The sequence below is a fragment of the Pteropus medius genome, unplaced genomic scaffold (assembly GCF_902729225.1).
Source record: "Pteropus medius unplaced genomic scaffold, Ma_sr-lr_union100, whole genome shotgun sequence".
NCBI lineage: Eukaryota > Metazoa > Chordata > Mammalia > Chiroptera > Pteropodidae > Pteropus > Pteropus medius.
In genome coordinates this window covers 3360269-3385791 of record NW_024351648.1, presented here as the reverse complement: position 1 = coordinate 3385791, position 25523 = coordinate 3360269, and the positions used below count along the sequence as shown (strand labels likewise).

General features: G+C 54.0%; 1 protein-coding gene across 1 annotated transcript in view; it reads left to right on the top strand.

The window, feature by feature from the left end:
- The first annotated feature begins 838 nt into the window (after positions 1-838).
- LOC120587334 (protein FAM169B-like) overlaps positions 839-25523 on the top strand; it is a 50228-nt gene continuing 25543 nt past the window's right edge. Inside the window, exons 1-3 of the mRNA XM_039844064.1 lie at positions 839-876; positions 14283-14413; positions 17242-17341. Of these exons, the coding sequence (XP_039699998.1) occupies positions 846-876; positions 14283-14413; positions 17242-17341 (262 nt within the window). The 5' untranslated portion in view covers positions 839-845. The remainder of the gene's footprint in view (positions 877-14282; positions 14414-17241; positions 17342-25523) is intronic.

Below are 25523 nucleotides of genomic sequence, written 5' to 3'. Positions count from 1 at the left end.
CCCCAAGGTGCCATTTGCTGGGGTGCAGGGACAAGGCACACAGATGAGTTCCAGACCCATTCTGGGACAGAGGCCCAGGAGGGCTTGGGATGCCCTCCAGGGGACGGTCCTGAAGCACAAACTTCAGAGCTGCCAATCAAAGTGCAGGCGCCCGCTGACGGACCGCAGGCTTCCGGGAACCCAGGCTGGTGGCATTTTAAAACCACCCCTGCGCCCCACTTCCCGTGTGAGAAAACCATTCGAAACGGGCCAAGAGGACATACTGGAGAACAATTGCCTCTCGCTGAGTTTTGCTGTTTCGAGTGAGTGTGAGCTTGAACACTTTACGAGGTATTCGTTATCAGCAAAAGCAGCGAGTTTACAGTTGTCGGGAGAACATGGAAAAGACTTTGGAATGGGCAGAAAAGATGACTGGGTGCCCCGCATTATGTGTGCCATTCATTTTTCCAACTCTTGAAAATTTTCATGTTTCGACTGTAAATTTTTGAAAAGCAACAATGCAAACGTTTCCCGTCTCTGGAAATAGAAGGGAAGTGGGAAGGGGCGCCGGTCCAGGCCCGGGGGCCCTGGCAAGGGGCGGCAGTGCGAACCGTTTCCTTTCGCAGAGAATCAAGAGGAATTAAATACTTCTTGGAGGCGGTGAACCCGCTTTGCGAACTGTTTGGGGAGCCAGGGGTCGCTAGCGAAGAAGGCTGCGTGGCGGTGGCCCCAGTGCAGGGGGCGGGAGAGAGGGGGACCCTCGGGAAGGGGACCGGGCGGCGAGGTGGCAGGCAGCAGGAGGGGGCGGGGACGGCGAGGTGAACTTGGGCTGCCGGGGGCGGGCGCAGAGCCGCGGGAGCCGGAGCATGGAGGCCGGGGCGGCCGGCGGGGCCGCAGGTAAGGGAGCCGCGGCCGCCGGCCCCTCCCCGCGGGTCGGGTTTCAATGGCCGGGCGGGCCGGCCAGCCCGGAGCCCGGCGCCGCACAGCGCGACCGCAAACAGCGCGCGGCCCGCGAACTTTCCCCCAGTGGGCGCCGCGACTCCGCGCACCTGTCGCCGGCCGGGCGCGCGGCGCGGGCGGGGGCGCGTCTGCGAAGCGGGGACCGCGCGGTGCGGGAGGCCCGCGTTTCGGGGCGCGCCCGGGGAAGGGGGAGGAGGCCGGGCCCGACCCTCCCCGCGAGCAAACGCCAGGGGCACGGCCGGGCTCGGGGCGGGCGCGGGAGCCGCCGAGGGGCGGGGTGCGTGCTGAGCAGGTGCCGGGCGCGCGGGTTCGTGCGATGCCCCCTGGCCCGCGGTCCCACGACCCAGGGGAAACGGCCCGAGGACACATTTCCCAGAACACCATCGTTAAGCGGGTCTTGGAATAAAAACGACGCAGTTTCGCTAACAGCGTTGATGAGATGCCGAGGAACCTAACTCTTGTTTATTTCAATGAGCCTATGGCCGATCCGGTTTCATTTTACGTTTCGCTTAAAGCCACAGAACCCGCCCTTGACTTTGAGGACTTACTGGACTTGTTTTTATGACCTGCGTTTAAAAGATGTGACTTTTAAACGCAGGTCATAAAAACCCGCCCCGCCCCCGACTTCAAGTGAGTTACAGAGAGAAGGGGACCACTAACCAATTTCTTTTTAGAGGGGGAGATACTGTTTCGTTTTTGATTTCTTTTATGTGGTCCTTTCTGGAACGTTGGCCATCCTAGCTACGGATAGTGACCGCTGCTGCTAGTTTATGTTTAAGCGCTGGGGGAAGAAGAAAAAGTGACTTGCTCTTTTGACCTCATCTGTGCAAATGGAGAAGATTTGGCCACTTAGGGACTTCGGGACAGGAGTGTCCATAACTTTTAACACAGGGAGTCCACACAGGGAGTCCACACACGGAGCGAGTGGCTCAGTCCTCGCTGTCTCCCCTCCCTCTGCCTCCGAATGGCACCCTGAGCCAGAGAATCCCTCCCAGCTCTTGCCTTACAGCTGGGTGTATTCTACCCAGTTTTACGAATGGGAAAAATAATGGTTAATTTCATCTTCTGGAAAAGTGTAGTTGGTCTAAATGGTTTAAGGATTTTCCTGTGTTTCCCGTGGCTTTCCTGGTTGCCGATGGCCCAGATGACACATAGCAGTTGCCCATTAATCACGTCCACATGTGCTAGGTGCTAATGGATTGGAGTTTGGCATAGCTGAACCATTGCCCAAGCTTCGACAACCCATTTCCAAAAGGAGTTTGAGCAAATCATGTCTTCATGAGACTCTTTATTCATTTAGTAAGGATGTATTCGGCTAAGATGTATGTCTCCAGATGAGGCTGTATCGAGTCCCCACTTCGCTCTAGTCCTGAAATGGAGAGAGAGAAAGAGAGAGAGAGAGAGGGAGGAGAGAGAGAGAGAGAGAGAGAGAGAGAGAGAGAGAGAGAGGAGAGAGAGAGAGAGAGAAAGAGAGAAAGAGAGAGAGAGAGAAAGAGAGAGATAGCAGTGACGTTGCCATGGGAGCTGTGCTCTGTATCGGTGTGTCTGGTGCGGGTATTCTCCAAGGGGGCTTTGGGAGTACCCTCAATGATTCAGACATGCTTCAGGGCCACACACATTGCCCTCCCCACCCCGGAATGTGTGTGCTTTTAATTTCCCTGACCTGAGCCCTTCCTAGGCTCCACCAGACCGTCTGTTGCGGTCATTTCAGCTTGGAGCACCGTGGAAAGGGAAGAGAAAGCAGACACAGCTCGGGACTGTTACTCCCCGCATCTTTCACCTTGAACTTCCCTCCTCTATGAGATCCTGTGCCTCGCAAGGAATGAATGAGACCCTGGGTTCATCAGAGATGACTGTTGCCCTTCCCGAAATGTAGAGTAGACGCAAAGAAGGCCATGTGTTTGCCTTCCCTTCTGTTTACACACAAAACTGCAGCGTTTGCGAGAATCGCCTGTTTTATAATCTCCATTTAGGAAGTCAGCGTGGTGTTCCAATTTAGGAAAGTTAGCTGTTGGACGGTTTGCACTGGAAGTAAACAAAGCAGAGCTTTATAGACAGGAAAGCCAGCAAGCAAGGAGGGAGGTCCACGAGGACTTGAACTTGGGTCGGGGAGCAGGGACATTGATGAGTCCGATAAAGGAACCCACCGACTCTGGGCGGAGAAACGTGACGGGATCCAGACACCGTGACTTCAGGATGTCTCTCATTAGAGATACTGAAGAGTCGGTCAGCAACGCTAACTCTGGAGCTCGGGAGGAATCAGAAGTACCAGTGCCTGCCCCGATTTCTGCTGGGGACCCCCATTGCTGAGCCGAGAGAGGGCAGAGCAGGTGGAGGCCCGGGGAAGGCATCCTGGGGCTGCGGGATGCCGAGGCAGGTGCAGATCTGGGCTGGCCAAGAAGGAGGGCCTGGGGAGGGAGGTCAGCAGGAAAGGAAGGTGGTATGTCACAGGCCCCCGGGGGGCAGGGATGAGAGGAGAAGGCTGAGCTCCAGGTGGTGGTGTGAGCCAGGAGAGGCTTCCCTTGCGTTCTTGGTGGGGGAAACTTGAACGCATTTTCGAATCTAGCCCTCGGGGCGCTTCCCTGTGCGCAGGTGCGGTGCTAAGTTCTGTCCGTCATTGTTGGAATCGATCAACAATGTAATTACAGTGTAAACACAGACACTGTAATTATCCCCATTTTACCGGTGAAGACGCTGAGGCGCAGAGCTGAAGGACCTTGCCGAAGGTCACCTGGCTAGTAGGTGGTGGTGTTGGGATGTGGGGTGACTCCCCAAAGCGAGGAGGTTTGAAGGGGAGCCTTCCCTTCCATCCCCCGAAAAGGCAGAGCCTCGGAAATGGAATCATCCATGAACCAGGTCCTCAGAGATGACCTCCGATCAAGATGAAACTTAAAAGTTAAATATTCATCAGCCATTTGGGGTCTTCTCTAGTTCAAGATGTTGAGGCGTGCCCATAGGGAGAGGCCCGTGGAGGTGGCGAGTTTGGGGATCTCAGTTCCTGGGGAGCAGGGCCTTATTGGGGGCAGTGGATGGGGGGCCTGGGCTGAGCATCAGGAGTCATCGCTGTCACCGAGTGCTTTAGTGGCCCTCGGTGAGTCTCTGTTCCTTCACCAGCAGGGAAGGGAAAGGACGAGATGGTCCCTGAAGTCCACGTGGCCGTGAAGTGTGTCAGTTGCTCCTGGGTCACATGGGGATCAGTACTGCGTGAGGCGGGGCCAGAGGTGGCTGGTGCCTGACCTTCTCCTGGCAGGATGGCGTGAGTGGCGGGGTGGCCAGGACTCGGCCTGGGCGATGGGAGGCAGTGGGCGCTGAGGTGTTGTCTTTCTGACCTTTGAAACCCTAGTCTAGTGACCGGCTGAGTGGCCTTAGCTGGGTTCCTGACAGCAGCTGGCTCGCTGCTCCTCTGGCGACATTCTTATTTGCAGCCTGGCCCGGGGGAATTCTGGAGGATTATAGAAAATGGCCGTGCTTTCTGCTGTGTTGCGTGTGCTATAGAAAGGAACTTCAGGGTAAAATGCAATCACATTGTTGGTGAGATGCCCCCGGGATCACGTGACTTTCAAAGTCAGGTTCCCGGGTGAGGGCAGCTGCAGTTAAGTGACTGTCAGTGGTGACTGAAGGTCTGTGGCCTTTGGACAACACGCATTAGGATGCAGCAGCTGTGGTTCACAAACCCCAGGCCTTCAGTGGCCCCATCCTCTGCTGCGGGGCTTCAGGTCCAAGGCCAGCAGTCTGCAGGCTTGGGTGGGAGTGGGACACACAACGCGTGGAACTTCAAAGGCCACTGTCCTCTGAAATCCAGGCACGTCGTTCCCTGTTTGTCCCCCTCCTCACGTCACGCCCTCTGCATGACGTTAAACCAGAGCCCGGCGTCGGTCAAGGCTGGAGACCTCCCAGTGCTTCTTCGCTCCTCTGAATCGGGGGCCGCCACTGGTCACTGCTCGAGGCTCAGGGCTGGGGACTTGGTTTCCTTGACTTGCAGAAATGAAGATAAATGTGTTTTTCTTGGAAACCGAATCTCTAACCACTACCTGCAAATTCCATTAACAGAGAGAGAAAGTCACGTTCATGTTCTTGCCTTTTGCTGATATAAACCCGGATCGAAGTCCCCAAATGTGCCACTCAGGGGCGGGCGCTTGAGAAGTCCCCGCTGGGCAGCCGCTGCCATTACGTGAGCCTCCTGCATGACACTCGTCCCCTGCCCCGTCGTCCTGTCTTTGGCGAGTGTGCGTGTGTGGGCCGAGGGGCATAATGTCCAAACGGTGAATCCCAGTTGGTTGTTCGTTTTGACCTTTATGTTTTCCAATAAGCGTGATTTCCGTAATGCATGTGTGTCGCACGCATTGAGGCTATTGGAACATCTTGGAAAAAAAATGTGTAAGCTATGCAGAAATAAAGGTATCGCCTTGCATCTTTCCGTAACACATGAATATTGAATAAACATATTAAAATTTTAAACGATACTTGGTGTAAAAACACTGATAAAACAAAATCTGTCCTGCAGAAGTGTAGTCTAGTTATTTATTGATGAGTATCTGTTTTTAATCATCACCGTTAAATATTGAATTCAATGTAAATCTAAATACATACATAACAATGAAATATCAATTTAATTGAAGACAGATCGTCTCGTTCTCATTTCTTGCCCCCTTTTAAACTGAGATTCCGTCATCCTTACGCTAATTCTATTCCTCTCCTAATTTGAAATTGAATATTTATGTTTCCGTTCTTTTAGGAGCTAACTTAGAAGTTTTAACGTGCACATGAGCTCCAGTTAATTCTGAAACTCATCAGTTCTAAACTTTCTCTGGAATGCCCTGAGGTCCTCAGAGTGCTTTTGCTACTGTTACCCCCTTTCCAATTTATGTGCCGTTGTCTCGACTGACTTCCTGTCGAGGTCACTTGCCTTTCCCCTGATAGGTGTCCTTTAGAAATAACTTCGGTAAGAATCTGCCGGTCGTCAACTCACTCAGGTTTTGTTTTTCTAAACATTACTTTATTTCACCCACGTTCTCGGAAGTTCCCTTTGCTGGAGGGAGGATCAAAGTGATTTTCCTTTTGCACTTAAAGCTCTTCTTCCACTGATTTCTGGCTCCCTCGCCTGATGGGATGAGTGATAGCTGTCGAAGTCATTGTCATTCCCTCGGGGAGCGTCTGTCTTTCCCTTCCAGCTGCTTTCATGGTCATCTTTTTGTGTCGTTTTGCGGTTTGACCAGTGTGTTTAGGTGGGTATTTTTCTTTCTCTTGCCAGATTCTCTCAGATTCCCGAATCTGAGGATAGGTGTCTCTCATTAATTCTCGAAACACATCGATCATTATTTCTTCAAATCTTGTCTCTTCCTTATTCATTTTTCTCCCTTTGGAACTTCGGTTATGTTGTTACTGGACCTCATCATTCTCCTTTCCATCTTTTTTAACCCGACTTACATATTTTTCACCTGTTTTGTCTTTCCATGCTGCATTCTGGGTAACTTCTTCAGATTATATTCTTCAGTAGATTGGCTATTAAAGACATCAATTTCTAGAGGCTCTACGTTGTTTCCTCTTAGAATCTAATTGGGCAGTTAAAAAATCTTAACCCTTTAAATTCCTTGTTTAAACTTCTTTAAACTTATTTAACGTCCCTGTATTCCGTATCGGGTAATTTCAATATCTGCAATCTTTGCGTGTCTGATTCTGTGGTTTGCATTGACCCTTTCGTGGCAGTTTATTTTCTCAGATATTTCAGAGATGTTTTTGGAATCAGGTCTGAATGACCCCAGAGCTGGTGCCCTTTGCCCTCATGCCCAGACCTCCCTGTCTGTGTGGCCCGATGTTGGGGCCGGCGACGAGGCGGCGTCATTTTGTGGGTGTTTCATCTGTCTTTTCGAACTGGTTCATTTGTGATACCTTAAGGGGGATCCTTAGCATTTTAGAATAAGGTACATCTCATTCTTCTGTTGGCAGGTTCATCAGTTTACTCCTTTGGAGAGAGCCAGGATGTTACCACTTCACGCTGCTTCCAGTCATAGTTCACAAAGCTGTCACCATTTGAAAGTCACTCGTTGCATGAGGGTGACCTAAGTGGAGGGGAGGGGTTAAAGCAGGAGGTCAGCCAGGCCCTTTGCCCTGCCTGCGTGTCCACTGCTGACATCTGGCTCAAGCTGCCATCGCCGACGAAGGCCCTGCTGGAAATGTCACGATCTGGGTTTGAGTTCCGGCCCCATTGCCAACTTTCCACATCCGAAAAAGGATGTTCACGCTTTGTGCTTTCTTGACTTCAGAGGGGCGATGTAGGTCTCAAACGAGCGAGGATTCGTGGAAGCCTTTCGTAAACTGGAGAACGCTATGCAAATGTAAGGTGTTAAACAGTGCGTTTCAGTGGGAAAACATACCGCTATTTCTCTAATACATTTTCTCCCAACTAGTACCTTAGAAGCTTTGTTTATCCACAGACGACGGAATATTAACTTTTTTTTATATTTCTTTTTGCCCCCCTGCCTGTGAATTTTCTTCTTGTGGGTGACACATTTTATGTAAATATCCCCTTGTTTGTAATTTAATTTAATTTAATTTAATTTAATTTAATTTAATTTAATTTAATTTAATTCCCATACTCTTACCCCCCTCCACTCTGGCAACCGTCAGCTCATTCTCTGTATCTATAGGTCTGTATCTGGTTTGGTTTTTTTTTTTTCATTATATATTTCTTTAATTTAAAACTGAGCAGGTGTTAACCTTGATGCAAACGTTCATATTTGGCACGATCTTCTCCATCTACTTTTCCATTTTCCGTTTTCTATGTTTTGCCCTTATAAAAACGTAACCGCCTCCACACGTTCCCAGGTACTGGGAGGCGCCACATCGTCCCTAAATAAGCATCTAGGTTTAAGGCAGGCCCGTTCTCATCTGTCGGTCTGGGGACCGGTCTGCCTTCAGCCGCCTCGTCACTTGGCACACGGCCGGGCAGGCCGGAGAGAAGCTCGTTTTCCCTCCTCTTCTGAGGTGTCGTCGTTTGGGGTGTGACAGACGGGTCTCGTGCCGGGGCGTGACTCTTCCCAGTGAAAGTTTAGGAAGTCCGTGAGCGACCACAGTCTAGGAAATGTTATTCTGTGACTAATGGGCGCAAGCATTAGGGTGATGGGTGTTTTCCCCCCGTGTTCCATGCTGTGTGGTTTCGGGCGCCAGTTATGCTGGACAGTGGGTGCCCTGAGCCCTTTCCCACCAGCGTGAGGGCCACCACCTGTCACGCTGATGTCGCTGACACCAAGGCGAGTGCTTTTACCTTCACGATACAAAGAGCCAGGCTGTCGTGTCCTCCTGAGCCCTCCCCTTCTCTGGGGAAGGTCACAGCATCCAGCACCGCTGGGCCGATGCGTGGCGTGGAGTGGAGCGGCTCACGCTCAGCGGCGACTGTGGCCCAGTTTCCTGCAGCTGTGTCAGGTGAGGACCCCTCTCTGTTGCCATCCGAGTAAGGAAGCAGATGTCAGAGATGCCCTTTCCTCCTGTCTGTCCACATCTGTCCCCAAGCGTGACAGCTCTTCGAATGCGAAAGGAACAGTAGCTTTCAGCCCCACCTCTGTCCTTTCGAATGACTCGAGGGGAAAAACAGTTTTATGTCGGTATCATTTGCCTAAAAAGTAAGACTCGCCTCGCAGCTCAGATTATGAGACCTTCGTATTAAAAGCAATTAGGATTGCATAAACCTCTGTGTGGGTGGCTGGGAAAGTCATCTGCATATTTTACCATCTTAGATTCGAGGACGAGCGCTTTATTCTCAGCCAAGGCAATGACAAGTTGCAAATTGGCCAATACTAAATATGTGACAACGGAGCAACGGGCTCCCTGTCACTTGCCGGGTACGAAACGGTCCCCGCCACCACCTGCAGACCTCTCTCCGCGATGCCTTCACTGCCTGACAGCTTCGCTCATCTGCTCAGAACGTTCCGACGCGCTCCGCATTCTGGCTTCCAACTTTTTTTTTTTTTTGTTTTTTTTTATTTTTTTTTCAATTTTTGCTAAGAATATTCTGGCAATCAGATGCTCTTCAAAAACCAACGAAAATAGCCAGGCGTGTATTTGCCTCACCTTCTGTTCTCTGCTCCCGTCTGGGGGGGATCTGCTCCGATGACACCAGCGCCCCCTCCCCCGGGGGTCCAGGAGCTGCTGACATTTGCCTGTTTGCTGGTTTGCTGTCCGCCTGGCAGTGACCGGCCCTCCTGCCCTGGCGTTACTGCGAGGCACCCTTCCGTAAGGCGCGTTTGGTCATGTGTCAGTCAGTGCTTCGGAGCGAGGGGTCCCTAGTGAAACGAGTTTAGGACATAAACGCTGGCTTAAGCAAATGCCGTCGCTGCAGAATTTCTAAATCTGATTGCTGACAGGCACGTGAGACTCCCCGCAGCGAGCTCCCAGGGCCTCAGCGGGTCCCCTCTTTGAAACATGCCAGCTTCTGAAAGCCCCACCCACACCACGTCCTGTGGAGCTAGTGTTCTGCAGGTTATTTTTTTGCACACATGCTGGCACAATACAACAGAAGCCGTAGAGATAGGTAGGTGCACAAACTTTGGATTCTGTGACTTTAAATACATGCCAGGCACTGCCTTATGCGTCGGTGGGTATTTCTCATTGTATACAACAGCCCTCTTAAAAAAAAAAAAGTAAATAAACCTAATTATATTTTAAGTTAAAAGTAGTTCTCTGTTCTAAGGCGCCCTGTGGTCAGAGGCCCTGGATGAAGTGTGCGTCTGTGAATACTGAGTTTTCGTACGGTACGCGGCATGCAGACACACAGCTTGGGGACCGGGCTGAGCAGTGACACGCACGCCCCACCAGACGCCGGGGACCCCGGTGAATTCTGAGCACCAGAGGTGGCATGTGGGACTCTTCTCCCTGGAGGCGCCCCACCTCCTACCACCCCAGCCGGGTTCCCACCACCACGGCGACTTCCTGCTTCAGGCACCCTGTCACCTCCGGTGTCACCTCTCCCTGGTTGGAAACCGGTGTCCGAGCTCTCTGCTAAGCTCAGAGTGAGTCACTCCGGTATTCAGGGTCCCTTCTCCCAATGGTTTCCTTGTGGAAGGAAGTTAATTTGTGAAGGAAAAAAAAACCAGGCCACTGAACGTGAACGAAAAGCAAAGCAAAGCAAAAAAAAAACTTCCTTGCAAGCGATATCTACTCTGAACCATTGTAAAAAACAAAAGTAGAATGTTCTTTTGTAATTTTGCCTCCTTACCTTTTTTTCACACATCATCATAAGCGAGAATCGTTCGTTTTGTCATTCTGGAATGATGAGCCGCGGAGGTACAAGAAATCAACGACTGTAGCCAAGCTTTTCCAGTGACGTAACGCCATGTCGTGAGTTACCCGTGGGCAGAGGCTTTTGGTAAAGTCGAAATTCCTAAGAGTGGGGGGAGTAAAACTTAAAATGCCTTTATTAATGTTTCTCGTAATTATAGTCCCATGTGAGAAAAATTACACTTCGCTAAAATGAAAGAATCTTCCTGATCTATGTGGTGAGGTGGTATTTGGAGAGACTATCGTGCAAATGATACTGAATCAGTGATGAAGTGCCAAGCATTGGCCCCTTCGAAGGTCTTCATTAATTGGCGTTGCTGTTTACATAGGGAGGACCAAAAAGGTCTGGGAGCGCCCTCGAGCATTAGGCCTTACCTGACTGACCAGCAGTGGTTGACCAGCAGTGGCTGGCTGATAGGCAGTGGGTGACAAGCAGTGTGGCTCAGAAGAGTGTGACATTCCATTTATGAAACCTGGGAACTCAGACTTTGTTAAAACACACTGAACAATTTAAGTCTTCTCCCTAGAAGAATGCTGTAAGATGCCCCATTGCTTTTGTTTTTTGGATGACTACAGCGAACGCATGCTTAAAGCGAATTCTTGAATTTGGGGTTCATTTGGGGATTTCCATTTCTTTACAGTCCGCAATGGATTCTCATTTCAACTGCGGGCCTTTTTTCATGAAAGCGTGTTACATCATACTGAAAAGATTACATTCTTTTGGCTTTGGAAAAATATTTCCTGTTCAGCTGAAGCCATTACAGCCCGTTAGCGTGTCACATCTGGACGCCCCTGCCCGGGTCTGCCTTCCGTCGCCCGCGAAGCGAGTGCGACGGCCTGGCTCGGCCCCCAGTGCGTGCGTAAGACACCCCAGACTTGTTTACTTCCTCGGGGCCCTCTGCACTGCCCACGTGTGCCCTGTGGTTTGGGGAGAGGGGGTGTCCGTCCTCCTGGCATGGGAGGCAGGAGGTGTGTGTGTGTGTGTGTGTGTGTGTGTGTGTGTGTGTGTGTGTCACTTCCTCCTTAAGTCAGAGTGGGGGTTCCCCCTTCCTCCTGTTTCAGGAGCTGTCTTCCCAGCTGGCGTTGGATGCCCTCTGCCCTCTGCCCTCTCCTGCCTTAAGCTGCTCCTTTTTTCACACTGGCCCAGTTTTCCAGACCCAAATGTTAATCCACACGTTTTCTGTGGAAGAGGAAGCTGCCGAGCTTTTCCGATGGGGGACGTTCCCCAGAAGGAAGGGAACGAATTGAAACCAGAGGCTGGTGTCCCCAGGCCAGCTTGGGGTGCAGCAGGCCATGTGCGGGGTGCTCCTTCAGGGTTTTGGAGGCGAACTGAGCGTGGGCGCATGCTGTGGTATGAGCGCTGATGTTCCTTCTCCTGAAGGACTGGTTGACATCCCTGGGGAGCTGCCCCACGCGGCCCCCACTGTCAGGATGGATCTGCCCGGATCCCGCTGAGCAGACCCCCAGGGGCCCGCCCTGGGCCAGCCGGGCAGACAGTGGAGCCTGGGGGACCCGGGCGCGCCGAGTTCTTCGTGGGGGCCTCACGGCCCAGCACGTCCGGGCAGGAGAAGCAATGTGTGTGCAGGGGGGCGACACGCATTCACCGTGTTTCTCCTGGCCGTGCGGGCCGTGGCAGGCCGTGGCGACACCCGACAGGGGGCTCCCTGGGTTCCCCGGGAGCAGACGGCCTCCGGTGTCAGTGGTCCTGAACGAGGTACCCCCACCCTGTGCCTCTCTGGGAAGACCAGGACGACCGCCGTGTCGTCCCAGGCTCCCTCCGCGAGGGCTGTCGAGGGGCCAAGTTCAACTTCTCTGTGGGGCAGGACTTGACGAACACCTGCAAGACACAGGGCCAGCACCCAAGAGTGCAAGTCGGGGGTCTCTCCTGGCCCCTCGAGTTGCGGGGAGTTGGTTTGGCGGAACGAGCACGCAGGACTGTGGGTGCCCCGTCATGCGCGTGAACGCACACGAAGCCGTTCCATACCCGAGGGAGCCGCTTGCCCAGGTCGGGGAACGGAGAGCAGTCTGAACAGCTGGGCTGCAGGCTCGCCCCGGTGTCCCCAGTGCTCAGGATGGAAGGGGCGGGGGCCGGTCGGCACGGGGCGCGGGGCCAGCGGCCTTCGCTGCGAGGGGCCGCGTTCAGGTGTGTGAGGCCCTGCAGGACGGGGGCGGCGTGGGGTGCAGTGAGTCCCATCCTGGGTTCAGACTCAGGGCCCCATGCCTTTTGGGGCTCTCGGAAGGGTCCCCGGTGTGCTGCGTTCGGGGTGGGCCTCGAAGCTGTCGAGGCGGAGGAGCTGGGGGCCGAGGGGCCCTGCACGGAGCGGGCACGGAACCGGGAAGGGCCTCGGGGCTTGGTGGACGAGACCGTTTGGATGGGGCCGTCAACAGCTGAGTGTCGCGTGGGGTTTTGACATCAGACGGACCTCGCGCCCCGGGCGTGCCGCTGGCCAAACGCTCTCGTCTCCAGGCCTCGGTTCCCCCACCCGTCAACGGAGCGAAGCTCGGCTCAGCGGGCAGTTGTTCTTTTCATCGGCGGATGGACGGGGCGGAGGGCAGAGGCCAGGGCCCGACAGCGTCAGGAGGGCTGGAGAGAGGGTGCAGGCTGAGTTTGCTGTGAGCCCCGCGGAAACAGCCCTTGGCCTGGACCATCTGGGTCCTGAGCGCTCAGCCTCGGGGCCCAGCGAGGAGTCGGGAAGGCCCGTGGGTTCGGCCTGTGGGCCGCATCTCGTCAGTTGCCGGGGGCTTCGTGGCTCCTTAGAATGAGAAGGAGCCTGAAATTCCTTCGATGTGCGTGTAGAGAGAAAGCTCACACACACACACACACACACACACACACACACACACACACACACACACACACACACACACACCCCAAGTGTGCTTCCCAAGTAGCAAGCATTCTTGGTTGACAGAAGAAGCACAACCTTTTGACAGAGATCCCGGAAGTCCCTCATGGACTTACTCATCGTCGCTGATGGGCTGTGGCTTCTTCGTGTCTTTATTTGAAACGTTCGTCTCAGCGCATTTACAGTTCTAATTTTGGGGTCTGAGTTTTACACGCAAATACTTCTAAAAATCCAAGAGTGGGAGAAGGTATTTACCGCGCCGCGTGCCACTCTGTACACCCATGACGTTTTCTCCGTGGGGCCTGGGCAGGGGCGTGAGCTTCTGCAAAGGCGGTGGCTGAGGCTTGAAACCGTTTGCTGCAAACCGCAGTCCGTTTGCTGAGCAGTGGCTGGGAGGAGGAGGAAGGAGCTGCTCAGAGAAAGTAGGAAGCTGACGTCTCAGTGGGTGCTGACGCGCTGGCTTCTCTTTCTTGAAGAGGAGACAGCAACCCCAGTGCGCACCCATGGGAGGCCCAGGGGGACATAAGGCGTGGGGCTCATGGATGGGGCCGTGCCAGCCACAGTGGGGACACCGACCTCCACGCTGAGTTGGATGCTATCGATTCGTATGATTATTTAAGGGTGTCGTTTTTCTCACAGAGCGTAGCGATAAGGAGGAGATGCTCCGGGTGCAGACATGGAGTTTCGAGGCCATGCTCACCTGTACATTTAAACTCTCTTCCAAAAAGCAGACCGAGTACAGAAGACTTGGCAAATCTTAGCAACCTACATGTACGTGAACATGACCTGGCAAAATTAGGACTCAAGTCGGATTTCGTCAGAGTCACCCAGGCTTAACCAGCCGGTCTCGGTTCCCAAGATGCTTGTACACATGGCCGCTGTGGCCGAGCTCGTGGAGAGGCGCTGGGAAGCCACCCGACGTCCCGGGTGTGTGACAGGAAGGCTCCGCAGCGGCCCCAGAGGGTTCAGCTGAACCTCGCATCTCCTTGGGGCTGGCGCCAAGCCTGTCACCAACACGAGTGGCTTTTATTTTCTTTTGGTTCCTGCAGCTTCACTGCTTTTATTTTTTTCTTTTTCATTAAAAAAACAAAACAAAACAAAACAGGCGAACATCATTTTCAAAGCTCTTTTGGGCGTCTTTTTAATAGTCAAGGAATAAGTGACTTTCTCGTTCACGAAAGAGCAAAACCGACGTCATTTCTGGCCTCCCTTTCCGCCCAGCAGGCACTTACCCGGTGGATATTTTGGAGGACGACCCTGAGGGACACCAGGAAGCGGCCCTGGCTTACTACGCCGCGCTCGGGCAAGGCGCACGGCCCTGGACGGAGGTGTTCTCTCTGCCCACGGGGGAGCAGGTACGACGACCTTCCTTGTTGGCAGAGAGCTGCGCAAAATCCGCCTCATTAGAAAGCGGGATGCTAATGAAAGAGTATTTTCGATTTAAAAAAAAAAAAAATCCTTTCTGGAGTGAAAACCATAATAATTTCACCCTGAGAAGCAGAAAGAGTCCCGGATTAGGATCTTGTCCTTGAGCCAGACAGTCTGCTGTGAATCTCATGGCTACCACTTCCTAGCTGTGTGACCTCGAGCGGGTGTCTTTACCTCTCTGGGCTTGGTATTCTCATCTCTCAAACTGGGACAGTAACAAAGCTCGCCTCACACTGCGGTTATGAGGATTAACTGAGATGACTGTGTGTGATGCCCGGCCGGGCCTCAGGGTCCCCGTCGGTAACACGAGGGGCTTGGTGGGTCTTCGGTCGCTAAGGTTTGGTTCAGCTCTAAAATTTTGTGATTTGCGATGACGTAATGTCGATTGGAATGAAGTGATATCCATCACGCTTGTTAGCACCGATAAGTTTGCCTTTCGAATATGACCCGGAAGAGAACGGAGAGAAATGAGAAGCATTTACTTGTCAGGCCTGTGGGATCGTGGGTGAAATTTTAAAATTGTGTTACATTTAAGACTCCCTCTCCCTCTGATCACCACTGTATTAAGTAAAAGGAGTTTATCAGTCTTGAGTAACATAAGTCAGTTACTTTTGTTTCGGATGTGGGGCTGATCCGTTGAAAGAAACAAAATTTTCTCGTTTTGTACATAGACGATCTCACCCATACCAAAAATACTGGAAATCGTTGCTATCGGCAGGCGAAGTTGGTTGAGGAAGACAGGGTTCGAGTTCACTGTGCTGAAGATGGTCCAGAGTTCATTAAAACAGTAGTGCGGTTTATATAGCGTGGCTTCCTTGAAATTTCGGAGATGCTCGTTTGTAACCGACTCCTGGAAGCACCCAGTTCCCAGAGGTGGCTCATCCTTGGTTTGCCAAAGGACGTCCCTGCACGTACACGCTGTTAGCGCCCCCTAGTGGCATGTAAACCAGAGAAAAAGCCTGCTCTTGGGCAAGGCTGGGGGCTCAGTCTTAGCTGGTGGGCTGCGGGGTTTGGAGTGTGGGATACGCCAGGTAACCTGAGAACTGTGCCGAAGCCCAAGAGTCAGCCCCGAACTACTTCAGGATGCGTTTTCAATCATCTGCTTTTATTTCACGCTTATTTATGGATTACAGCACTTAAGGAAAACCTAATACGTTGTATTGTCACTGAGCGAATAATGTGAGCGTTATTAGCAAAAACATGATAAAATAAGACAGTTTCGAAGATTCAGCTGTTTTAACGTGATGGAAATGCTGAAATGCCTGTATACCTATTGGCTTCTCCCTTCCCAAGAAAAAATTTTATGAAAACAGCCATTCGGTTTCCTATCATGTTAGCGGCTGATTCAGAAACGGTAGCAATTCCCTCCCATTTAGCAGGTCGACATAGTCGAATGTGGAATGGTCTTGGACCCACAATTTCACCTATAGTCCCACCGGCCTAAATCATTCCTTTATCAAATTTAACTTTCCTTTTTGAATATGGAAACGTTTTTGCAAACGAGAAAGAGAGGACGTTGTTTGAGGGTACGTCACACCTCGTCATTCTGGTCTTCCGAAAGTCCTTTCTTTTCATAATTTACTCTTGTTTCTAGTCTCGAAATTATCCTGTCACAGTTAAGATACAATCATACTTATTGATTTTTTTTTTCTGGTTATAAAATAGCATATGCAGATTATATAATATTTGGGAACTACAGCCAAGGACAGAGGAAATAAATTCACCCAGAGTTAACCGTCATAAACATTTTGATGGGTTTTCATTCGTTTTCTGTTTCTGTGTAAAAGCTTTGTAAGCATTCAGATCACACCGTGACTACGACATTGTGTATAACAACCCTCTTTCCATGTCGCTTCAATGCTTTGAACCTCTCGTTGGTGATGGCCTTGTAATGGCCAGCCTGGGGCTCTTCAGTGAGGTGACCCGAAGACGGGGAGGCGTGGAGGTGTTTACGGGTCTCAGGGTTTGCTAAAAAGTCGTTCTCTGAAACTGTGGAGGCCTCCTGCCGACGTTTACAAGCAACTGCCTGCCCTGCTCATTTTCCTCTTCCCCTCCTTGGTCTTCAAAACACACTTTGCAACGGAGCACGGTGCCCCATTGCCCTGGGAGCTGGGAGCCGTGGGTCGGATGGCCACCAGGAGGGCCTAGGATGTGGGCACAGAGAGAAGCTCTCTGGGACGGTCCCAGCGTTCGAGGCCCCGGGCGCGCTGCCCCGTGAGCCTCTCGGTCGTGAGCAAACAGGTGCTCGGGGCTGCCATCCTCCCCCCCAGTTTTGCTACGGAGCCGGGGCTGAGCCCGTCGGGCCCAGAGGGGGCACGGATTTCTCGAGGCTGCTCGTAGGGACCCGAGCCGGGGCATCAGGCAGCCTGAGTGCCATTGTGGGCAGACACAGACTTGCCCAACTTGCGTCTGTAGCGTGGCCACGGAGGACAGGTGAGGCCCTTTCGGCAGGTGTGTGGCCTTCAGCTTTCGCAGGGGGTGAGGGTGGGGAGCGTGCCGAAGCAGGAAGAGCGTGGGCAGGTGGACGAGAGCAGGAGAAGGTTCACCGAGTGGGAGGCAGCAGGAGCCTTCGCTCACCTGCCCTTCGTGCTTAGCCAGGCTGGACAACTCTTCCATTTTTGTGGTGCCTACACCCTGTCAGGTTGGCGTCTGGGTAGCAATGTTCGTTCAGTAAACACCGCGCTAATTGTTAAGCGATGTCCCCCGTCCTTACTCTGACGCAGGAACGAACTGGAGGTTTTATTATTTTTTTCAGGTTAAACTCGACGCGTCGTCCGTTCGCTTTTGTTCCATGCACCGTGACGAACCTCGACATCAAACGCTGGTGCTGGTTAACCCCCAGGACACAAAGACAGGTTGGTAGTTACTCATGGATTTAAGAAGCAGGGATTCCGATGCGATCGTTTGCAGCTCACGGAAGGAAATACCTAGGAGGCGATGGTCGTCCTCTCGGGCTTTACTTAGAGAAACGGGCAGAACTGATTTGTTCGCAGCGTTTACAGATCGAACGGCGCGTTACTCTGTTCGTCGATACACATATGGATTTTTGTACCGAAGATCCTGGACGTCACTTGGCACAGCGACAGTATTCACAGCTGCTTCTGAGGGTGGCACTTGCCGTCGTCACTGTTGACAGGTGTGCGTTGCAGGCACAGGGCGGAGCCCTGTTGTTGATGTGTCACCACGGCCCTACGAAGCGCCATCGTTATCCCCCAGGGACCGACTGGCAGCTCCTGGGAGTGAGTTTTCAGGGGAGGCACGGCCCCGCTCAGTTGCATGTGGCGCGGGGCTCTGGGGTCGCTGGCAGTGGGGAGGTGGCGGGGCGGGGAGGAGAGACAGGTTCCGGCCCGTGAGCCCGCCTCGAACCCAGGGCACCTGGGAGCTCTAAGCAAAGCACCTGTCTCTGACCCCAAGGGAGTCCCAACTGAAATTCCATCCTAGTTAAAAAATTTCTGTTTTCTTATACTTTTCTGGCTTTACAGATTTCTTACAATGACCAGTATGGCTTTCCTAATAAAAATTTAAAAGAAGCAAACCAACCTTTAATTAGTCAGCCCTCCTTAACCAATGCGGTATCTGGTGACATGGTGTGGTTATAGGCCTTTAAATATAATTCGCAAAGGGGGCCTCTGTCACCCCTCCACCCCCAGCCCTCATAGACTTTTGTCTTTCCCCCCGCGTGTCAGTCTGGAGTTTGTACTCAGAGGAGGCCCTGCTCGACTGGTGTCACGAAGCCCAAGGTGACATCCGTGACCTGGGAAAGAGACCATCTGGTTGCTAACTCGGGGACCCCAGTGCGCTTAGCTCGCGGCCTGGCGCTGTGGGCAGCTGGCCGCGAGGCTGGGGAGGCTGAGCTGAGGGCGGGAGCCGGTCAGGGTTCAGGGCAAAGCGTAGTGGCCGCCAACAAAGGGCCGGCGATAGCCCCAGACCTTCACCTTTGCCTTGAATTTGGGACTCCGCCACCGGGTCGGTGAGCGCTTAGGAACAAGATGTGCCCGCAGGAAGCCCTCAGCGAACAGACTGTCAAACACTCCAAAAATATCATTGGCCGACTTTAAGAAAATGTCCAAATATCAGCACTTCCCCCCCACCCCCGAACGCTTGCCTTTTTCCAACATTTAACAGTATTTTCTGTTACAGGTGTTTACATACAGTTTGCATAATGTAAACATATGACTAACTCTCGCAAATCTGTTCCCTATTAATACCGTCCTTAATTTTTCGGTGGCTTTCGAAAATATAATATCATAAATATTCATAAGCCCCGAGAAGCCTCATCTCACTCTGGGCCTTTCCTTACCTATAACAGCTCTTTAAATAAAGTGTCCGCGTGTCTTATGAACTGCCGAGACTCTTGTGGTAGCTGCAGTTTAGCAAGATTTCCGAAAGGTCCGGCGCGGCGTGCACGCCGTGGCTCCTTCTTTCACCTGGCCTTCGGAAGCAGGCGCGGTGTGCAGACGCACCTCCAGCGCCTCGAAACGTGGGCTCCGAAGCAGCTGGTGGCATCACCGGTCCTCTTCCCAGCCCGGACACATGTGTCACTTCAGCGGCGTGCTGAGCTGTGACCGTGCGGAACGCGGTTGCTGGTTCCTTTGTGAAGGTGTGCGTGTGTGTGTGTGTGTGTGTGTGTGTGTGTGTATGCGTGTGTGTGTGTGCGTGTGTGTGTGTTTGCGCGCGTCTGGGGTTCCATGAAAGCTGTAGGGATCAGAAGCTGTTTGACAAGCCCCACGTATGAGTTAATTATTGATGGACTGGAGGAATCCATCACGGTAACTTCTGATGACCCCCCGAGTGAATGAAAGGCAGCCCGGACTGCAAACATTCTGGCGGCGGGTCCAGCGGCGACGGCCGAGGACGCTGGCCAGACGTGGGGAGTGCAGCTCTCCAGCGCTCCCCCTTAAGAAACTGGGGGTGCACTTCTGCGAAAGGTTTGGGAAGCAGGTGCCTCGTGCTCCTCGTGGGGCTCATTCCAGACTGTCCTAATCAGAGGCTGGTTTCATCGGAGGCTGGTTATGTCCCTGGGGGGACATGGCGATGGCTGCCAAGGGCCTCCCTGCCTTGGTGGCCTCTCTGCCCAGGAGCCTGCTCTTCTGTTTCTTTTATTTCTCTTCCTTTTGTTATTCCTCTTTTGGAAAAATTATTAACTGACCTCACGCGTTTACGAAAATGAAAACAATAACTCCCCTCGTCAAAAAGGTCGTGGTCCTTTTTCTTCTCTCAAAACCGCTCGCCCTCACTTTCTGGACGCCCGTTCACTGATGGCTTTGGTTTCTGTCGCTCCCTCCTGTGACCTCTGGGGTAGGGTGGGGTGGCCCGGACTTTGGTGTCAGCTCCAGCCTGACTTGGATTCCCGTCCGCCCACTGACTGGGTGACCCAGATCAGTGACTCGGCCTCTCCGGGCATCGGTTTTGTCATTTGCAAAGCGGGGACGTCCGACCGACTTCGCAGGGTAGCTGTGGGAACGAGACGCTTTGGACCGCCCCGGCCGAGGGCGGACGTGGCCTTGGCGGTGTCCCTCCGTCGTGGCGTGGCCCCCTTGCTCGTTCTGCCCCTGCCTGGTGTGCTGCGTTGCAGACATACAGGGTGTGGGGACAGGAGAGCTTCTCGTCGACTGCCGGCCGCACTGTGGCTTCGGAGTTAGCCCAGCGGCGGGTTCTGCGTGTGGGCCTCACAGGCGGGAACGCTCGCCGTGGCGGGACAGTCTGGTCTGCTGCCGAACACCCCTGATGGTGACAAAGTCGTTCCTTCTGCTCACCCCTAACTGCTCCCTTGGCTAAGTGTCACGGAGTCCATCCGGAAGCAAGCGCTGATCAGGACCGGGCCCGGGACGACGTGCCTGCCTGCTGAGTGGGACAGCAGATGGCAGGTCTCCCCATGGAAAGGGACAGCGAGGCCCGCGCTCAGCGGGCTGCCGGACAGCGGACGGGTCCGCGGCTGTGTTAACGGAGAACGTTCCAGCTCGATTAAAGTTTTTTTGCTTTTTGGTGCTGCTTGGCCACCTGCAGCAGACGGGCCCTTGTCCGTGGAGACTAAACTGGGGTGATGAGGGCGATCGCGACCACGTGAACAAGCCTTGGCGAGACTGAGGCTCGCTAGCTCTGAGGAGGGCTGCTGGGGTCCAGAGGTTCACGGTGGAGCAGGTGTTTAGATCGTTAAGTCCGGTGTTTTCCAAGGAGATTTTAGGTGGTGCATTGGAATCTCAGAAGCAGAAAAAGGATGGTCTTTGGAATTTTATTTCAATCCTGAACACACCAAGGAAAAAGTTTGTTTCTTACTCGGATGCCTTTAATATGTCTCTAACTCTTGTTAATTTCTATTACAAAGGAAAAAAAAAGGTCTCCCAGCTATACGCCCGTCGTTAGAATTTAAAAATTTTTCTTTGCAAGATTTATATTTATAATAATAGCAAGTGATGCCTCTTTTGTGGTAGGGTTGATAAGGTGGTGTGTCGATGGCTCACAGCCACGAAGGTGGAGTCTGAGGCGTTCGCTTCCAGTGCCTGTGGCTATCTGTATGTCCTCTTTGGAAACATGTCTCTCCAGATTAAATGTGTCCTTAGATTCAGTTTTCAGTGTGCGTGTGTGGGGGCGGCTTCCCACGTAGCACCTAGTAACTCCCCAGACACCAGCTGGGTGTCCCGTCCCTCAGCTTAATTCTGACCCAGAGACAGCATCAGATTCCACAGCTTCGGGGTTCGGTCCTACAAGACCTCCACCCCACACCCCCTTCCGACGCCGCCAGTGTGAGGACCGGCTTGTCACCCACACTTCAGACCCATTAGCTAGAAATCAGAAATCTCTAGAACCTCAGGTTCAATTAGCAGGCCAGAGCGGCTCACAGAACTCAGAGAAACATTGTACTTCCTGCATTACAGGTTTATTATAAAAGGCTCCAACTCAGGACCAGCCAGATGGAGGGGATGCACAGGGCGAGGTGTGGGGACAGGCGGGAAGCTTCCACGCCCCCTGCGGGCACCACTCCCCAGCGTCCCCATATGCTCTCTGAACCAACCAGCTGCCTCCTCCTGGGTTTCCATGGCGGCCTCCTTACCTAGGCACCACTGAGTCAATCATTGACTGATCCGACCCCTGGCCCCCTTTTTAGGTATGCAATTTTCACACCACTGAACACACACCCAGTCCATTATTTAGCATACGTTTCTGGTTCATCCGCAGAGAGGTTTCAAGAGATTTTTACGAAATGTGTGTCTGAAATTAAGAACGGCGGGAAATCGGGCTGCTGTAATTACGTGACATATATTTCGTTATTCACCTAACGCTCGTCAGAAAGGGGAGCGAGTTTTGGTGAGTCCTCTGGTCTTGGTGAATTCACGCTGATTTCAAATCCAGGCTTCCTTTTCTAGGGTCCTCATAGACCAGCCTTCATAATTCACTCTTCGGGGAGCAGGTGTCAGTTCTGAGACCCGCCTCTCCCCCCACACACCAGTATGGCACTGCCCCGTGTTTGGTCTTTCTGGCCACTTCCGGCGTCCATGCTCTCAGAGGTGAAGGGGTTACAAGTTCAGGGTCACGTTCTCAAGACCTTCTGGCCCCGGGATGTAAATTCACTGGGCGAGGAGACTCGTGCTTCTCTAAAGGTAGCTAAGGCACATCTTCGGCTGCCAGCCTTGCTCCTAATTTGGGGACTCCGCCTTCTCAGTGTAGATGGTTCTCCGAGTCTGTTAGCGCATCTGGCTATGGTGTGTTTCTTCTCGGGTTTTCCCGAGTCTGCCTGCCTAACCAGGCCGCTCACTTGTTTTCTGGAACATTTTCCCAGCTGCCCGAACTCACTCGGTGCTCTGGCCAGTCCTGCTTTGATTTTAAAGGATCGTGCTGGTCCTGTGGACCTGGCCTCGTTCGCGGGGAGCCCTCGTCCGCCCTCTCCCGCCCTCTCCCCTTGTCCTGTTAACGTCTGACCCTCCCCGCAAGCTCCGGGGCCACAGGGATGGATTTTCTGGACAATCTCATCCTGTTTAGCTTGTTAGGAAACGTGTCAGGTTTTTTTTTCCGGCTCTGTTTTTGACACTGTTTGTGTGGTCAGATGACCGGAGGGCAGAGTCAAAGACTGTCCAGCGGCTGATTAAAAATGGCAGTTTGTAACTGAGACCTAATGCCACAGGGCTGTGGAAGCTTCCAGAACAAGGAGACTCCTGGGTGTTGCTGTGCGTAGGGAGGAGCCAGCCCTGGTTCTCGGCAGGGGAGTGGCAGTCTGGTCAAGGTGGGGGGCGGGAGGCCTGAGAGGTACACCGCTGCCCACCTCCCCACGACCTCCGGCCTTCCCTGCTGGCGTCCGGCACCAGTGGTCACACGGCGGCCACAGGGGCTGCTCCTTTACCCTGAAGGGCTGGGGACTCCAGACCGGAAGCAGCGCCTGTGGAGGCACAGGGGACCCCCGAAAGCAGCCCCCCAGCGCCGAGGCAGCTTCTCACTTGGCAGACTCTGGCCACGAGCCGCGCCAGCCCCTCCTTCGAACACTCTGAGTTTCCTTCCCAGATCTTTTCGTTGTGCTCCTGGCCCCCGCCTGCCGGACCGGCCGAGCCGAAGGGCACGCGGCCTGGCGGCGTGATGGAGGACACGGAGGGCGGGCCATGCGGCCAGAGGCGGGCTTCTGTCCTTGGATCGGCAGCCGTTCAGATCGGCCTCCTCATGATCCGAAGGGAGATGGACTGAAGGAAGGGTGGGCCCATGAGCCCCTGGGAGGCTGTTAGCGCCCCGGGCACGGAGGCCGGGGGCTGCGAGGGCGTGGGCTGGGGAAGGGGAGGAATCAGCCGGGTTCGGCTTGGTTGCCGGGGAGGCAGGAGAGGCGGGCTCCGCGGCGATGCCAGCGATGCTGGGTCCTTTGGGAGGAAAAGCTTGGGGCGAGGGCAGCTTGAGCATGTGTCCGAAGCCTGCGGGACATCAAGCGGGAGGGGACCTGGCCCCCAGGTGTGGGCACAGGTGTGGGGCCCCCTTCCTCCCTCCGCTCCTTTCCGGTGGCGCGTCTTAGCTGGATGGGGAGGGGTCGTGCCACTTAGATATTCCTGGCTCTTCCCACAGGGCGTTTGGTGTTAGTTCCCTTCCCCGGGGATGGGGGGTGGGGATGGGGGGGCAGATGTGGGTAGGGGAGGCGGGGAGGCTGAAAAACAGAAAGCAGGACTCTTGTGGAGAAGGCAGCATCGTTAGCACGTGGCTAGAATGTCCCTCCCCGCCTCCCGCCTCCGGGACGGTTTGTGACCAAGCAGAACAGTCATCCTTCAAATTGCTGCTGATTTATGTACAGTTCCTGGCGATTGCATGTCATGTGCACCCTGAGAAAAACAAGCAGGGCGTCGAAAAATTATGGCTTTTTCCTGGAAAAGCGTGCCCGTGCGGGACAGCAAGAGCCAAGGGAAACATTCGGGTGAGGCTGGAGCCACCGCGGAGCCGCCTTCTCGGCGGCCGTCGTGGGCCAGGGCCGGGCCTCCTCCGGGCTGCGTGTTTGGGGCAGGTGATGGTGGGTCAGGAGCGGCGGGAGGGTAGAGTGAGGTGCGAGACCTTCTTCAGAACTGGGAGGCCCTTTCTAGGACACTCCTCACCCCTCAGCAGAGACGGGAGTAGGGGTGGCTGGGAATCTCTGACCCCCATAAAAAGGGCCCCCGAGATCCTATATGTACTTTGAAGAGAGAGGCCTGACCTCCCGGCGGAGGGCGTAGATGGGCTGAACCGCAGCTCTGCTCAGCGGGATGAGCCTGCACCCCGACTGAATGCAGTGATGCCCTGTCTGTCCCCTAAGATCAGATTGATATGGCAGGCGTCGGGGAGAGGCTGCCGATTTAGAACGTGAAGTAGCTGCAATTTTTCTAGCATTGAAACGTGATGACCACCCCCAAAGGGGCCACCCGGTGAGCAGCCTCCCGTGGTCCCGTGGACGTTGGCTCTTTACATGTTGGGTCTGTGCTGGATCATGCAGAAGTAACATCAGCCCACGATGGGTCCCGTCCCCCGACCTCCCACGCTTGTGGAGTCCCCGACACGTGGGTTCGGCAGTGGGGGAGAGAGCTCCGCCAGCCGTGGCTGGAGGACCTGCTCCTCCTGGCAGCTGATGCGCCCCTGTGGCCATGCACACTGGCAGGCGACGGGTGGCCCCAGGCTGAGTGGGACCCGGGTAAGCAGAAGGAGCACTCAGCTGGAACAGCAGAGAGCTCTTTCTCCCGGGGGCCATGACGCTGCAGATGCACGAGCTGTTTGCAGTGACAGCGGCGTGTTTGGGGACCACGTGTCGGCTTCTGTTGGGGAGCCCCTTCCTTCTTCCTTGTTAAATTGTGGCACTGACTGTGAATTGGATTTAACCGTACGGGATGACAGCCTCCTTCCCACAAACAAGGACGTGTCCTCCTTACCGAGGGACTCAGGGTATTCGGAAAGCTGGGAAGGTCCAGGGGAAGAGTTCTGAGTGTCACAGACGGGGCCGTGGCCTGGAACAGGGGCGCTGTCCGCAGCTCTGCCTGCCACCTCAGCCCCGAGGCGCTTGCCGTGCTGGCCTCGGCCCCACCTGCCGGCTTTAGGATTTCCTTCAGGGGTAGGCTAGGTCTGCTGTGGGTTTCCTTCTGTCCCCGCCTCCCCCCAGTTCGGCTGTACCTCCAGATCCAGGCACCCCAACTCGTCCCCATCTTCCTTGAGTTAAAATCTAGGCTGATGGGAACCAGACTGCTCAAGGCAAGAAAGGCTTGAGAAGCACGGCGAGGCCGATGCCAGCCCGTCGGGGACCAGACGTGTCTCCTTCTCCGGGGCACAGGTGCCCGAGGTCACGGAGGTGCTTTCCTTTGGGGAGGACGTCTGTGTGGCGGTGGCAGCCCGCGTCACGTGATGCGACGGTTGCCACGTCGACTCCCGCATTTCCGCCTTCCCTTGAATCATCGACTCGCTCAGCCGCCGTCGCAGACGGGTCACTCAGTGCCTGGGCATGTGTTCCTGGGCTGTCCTCTGCCAGAACTTTCCGGCGTTTTTTCCTACGCGTATTTCGCTTCTGTGAAGATGGCCTGTCGCTTTGGTTTAACTACGCGGGTTTTTTTTGGGGGG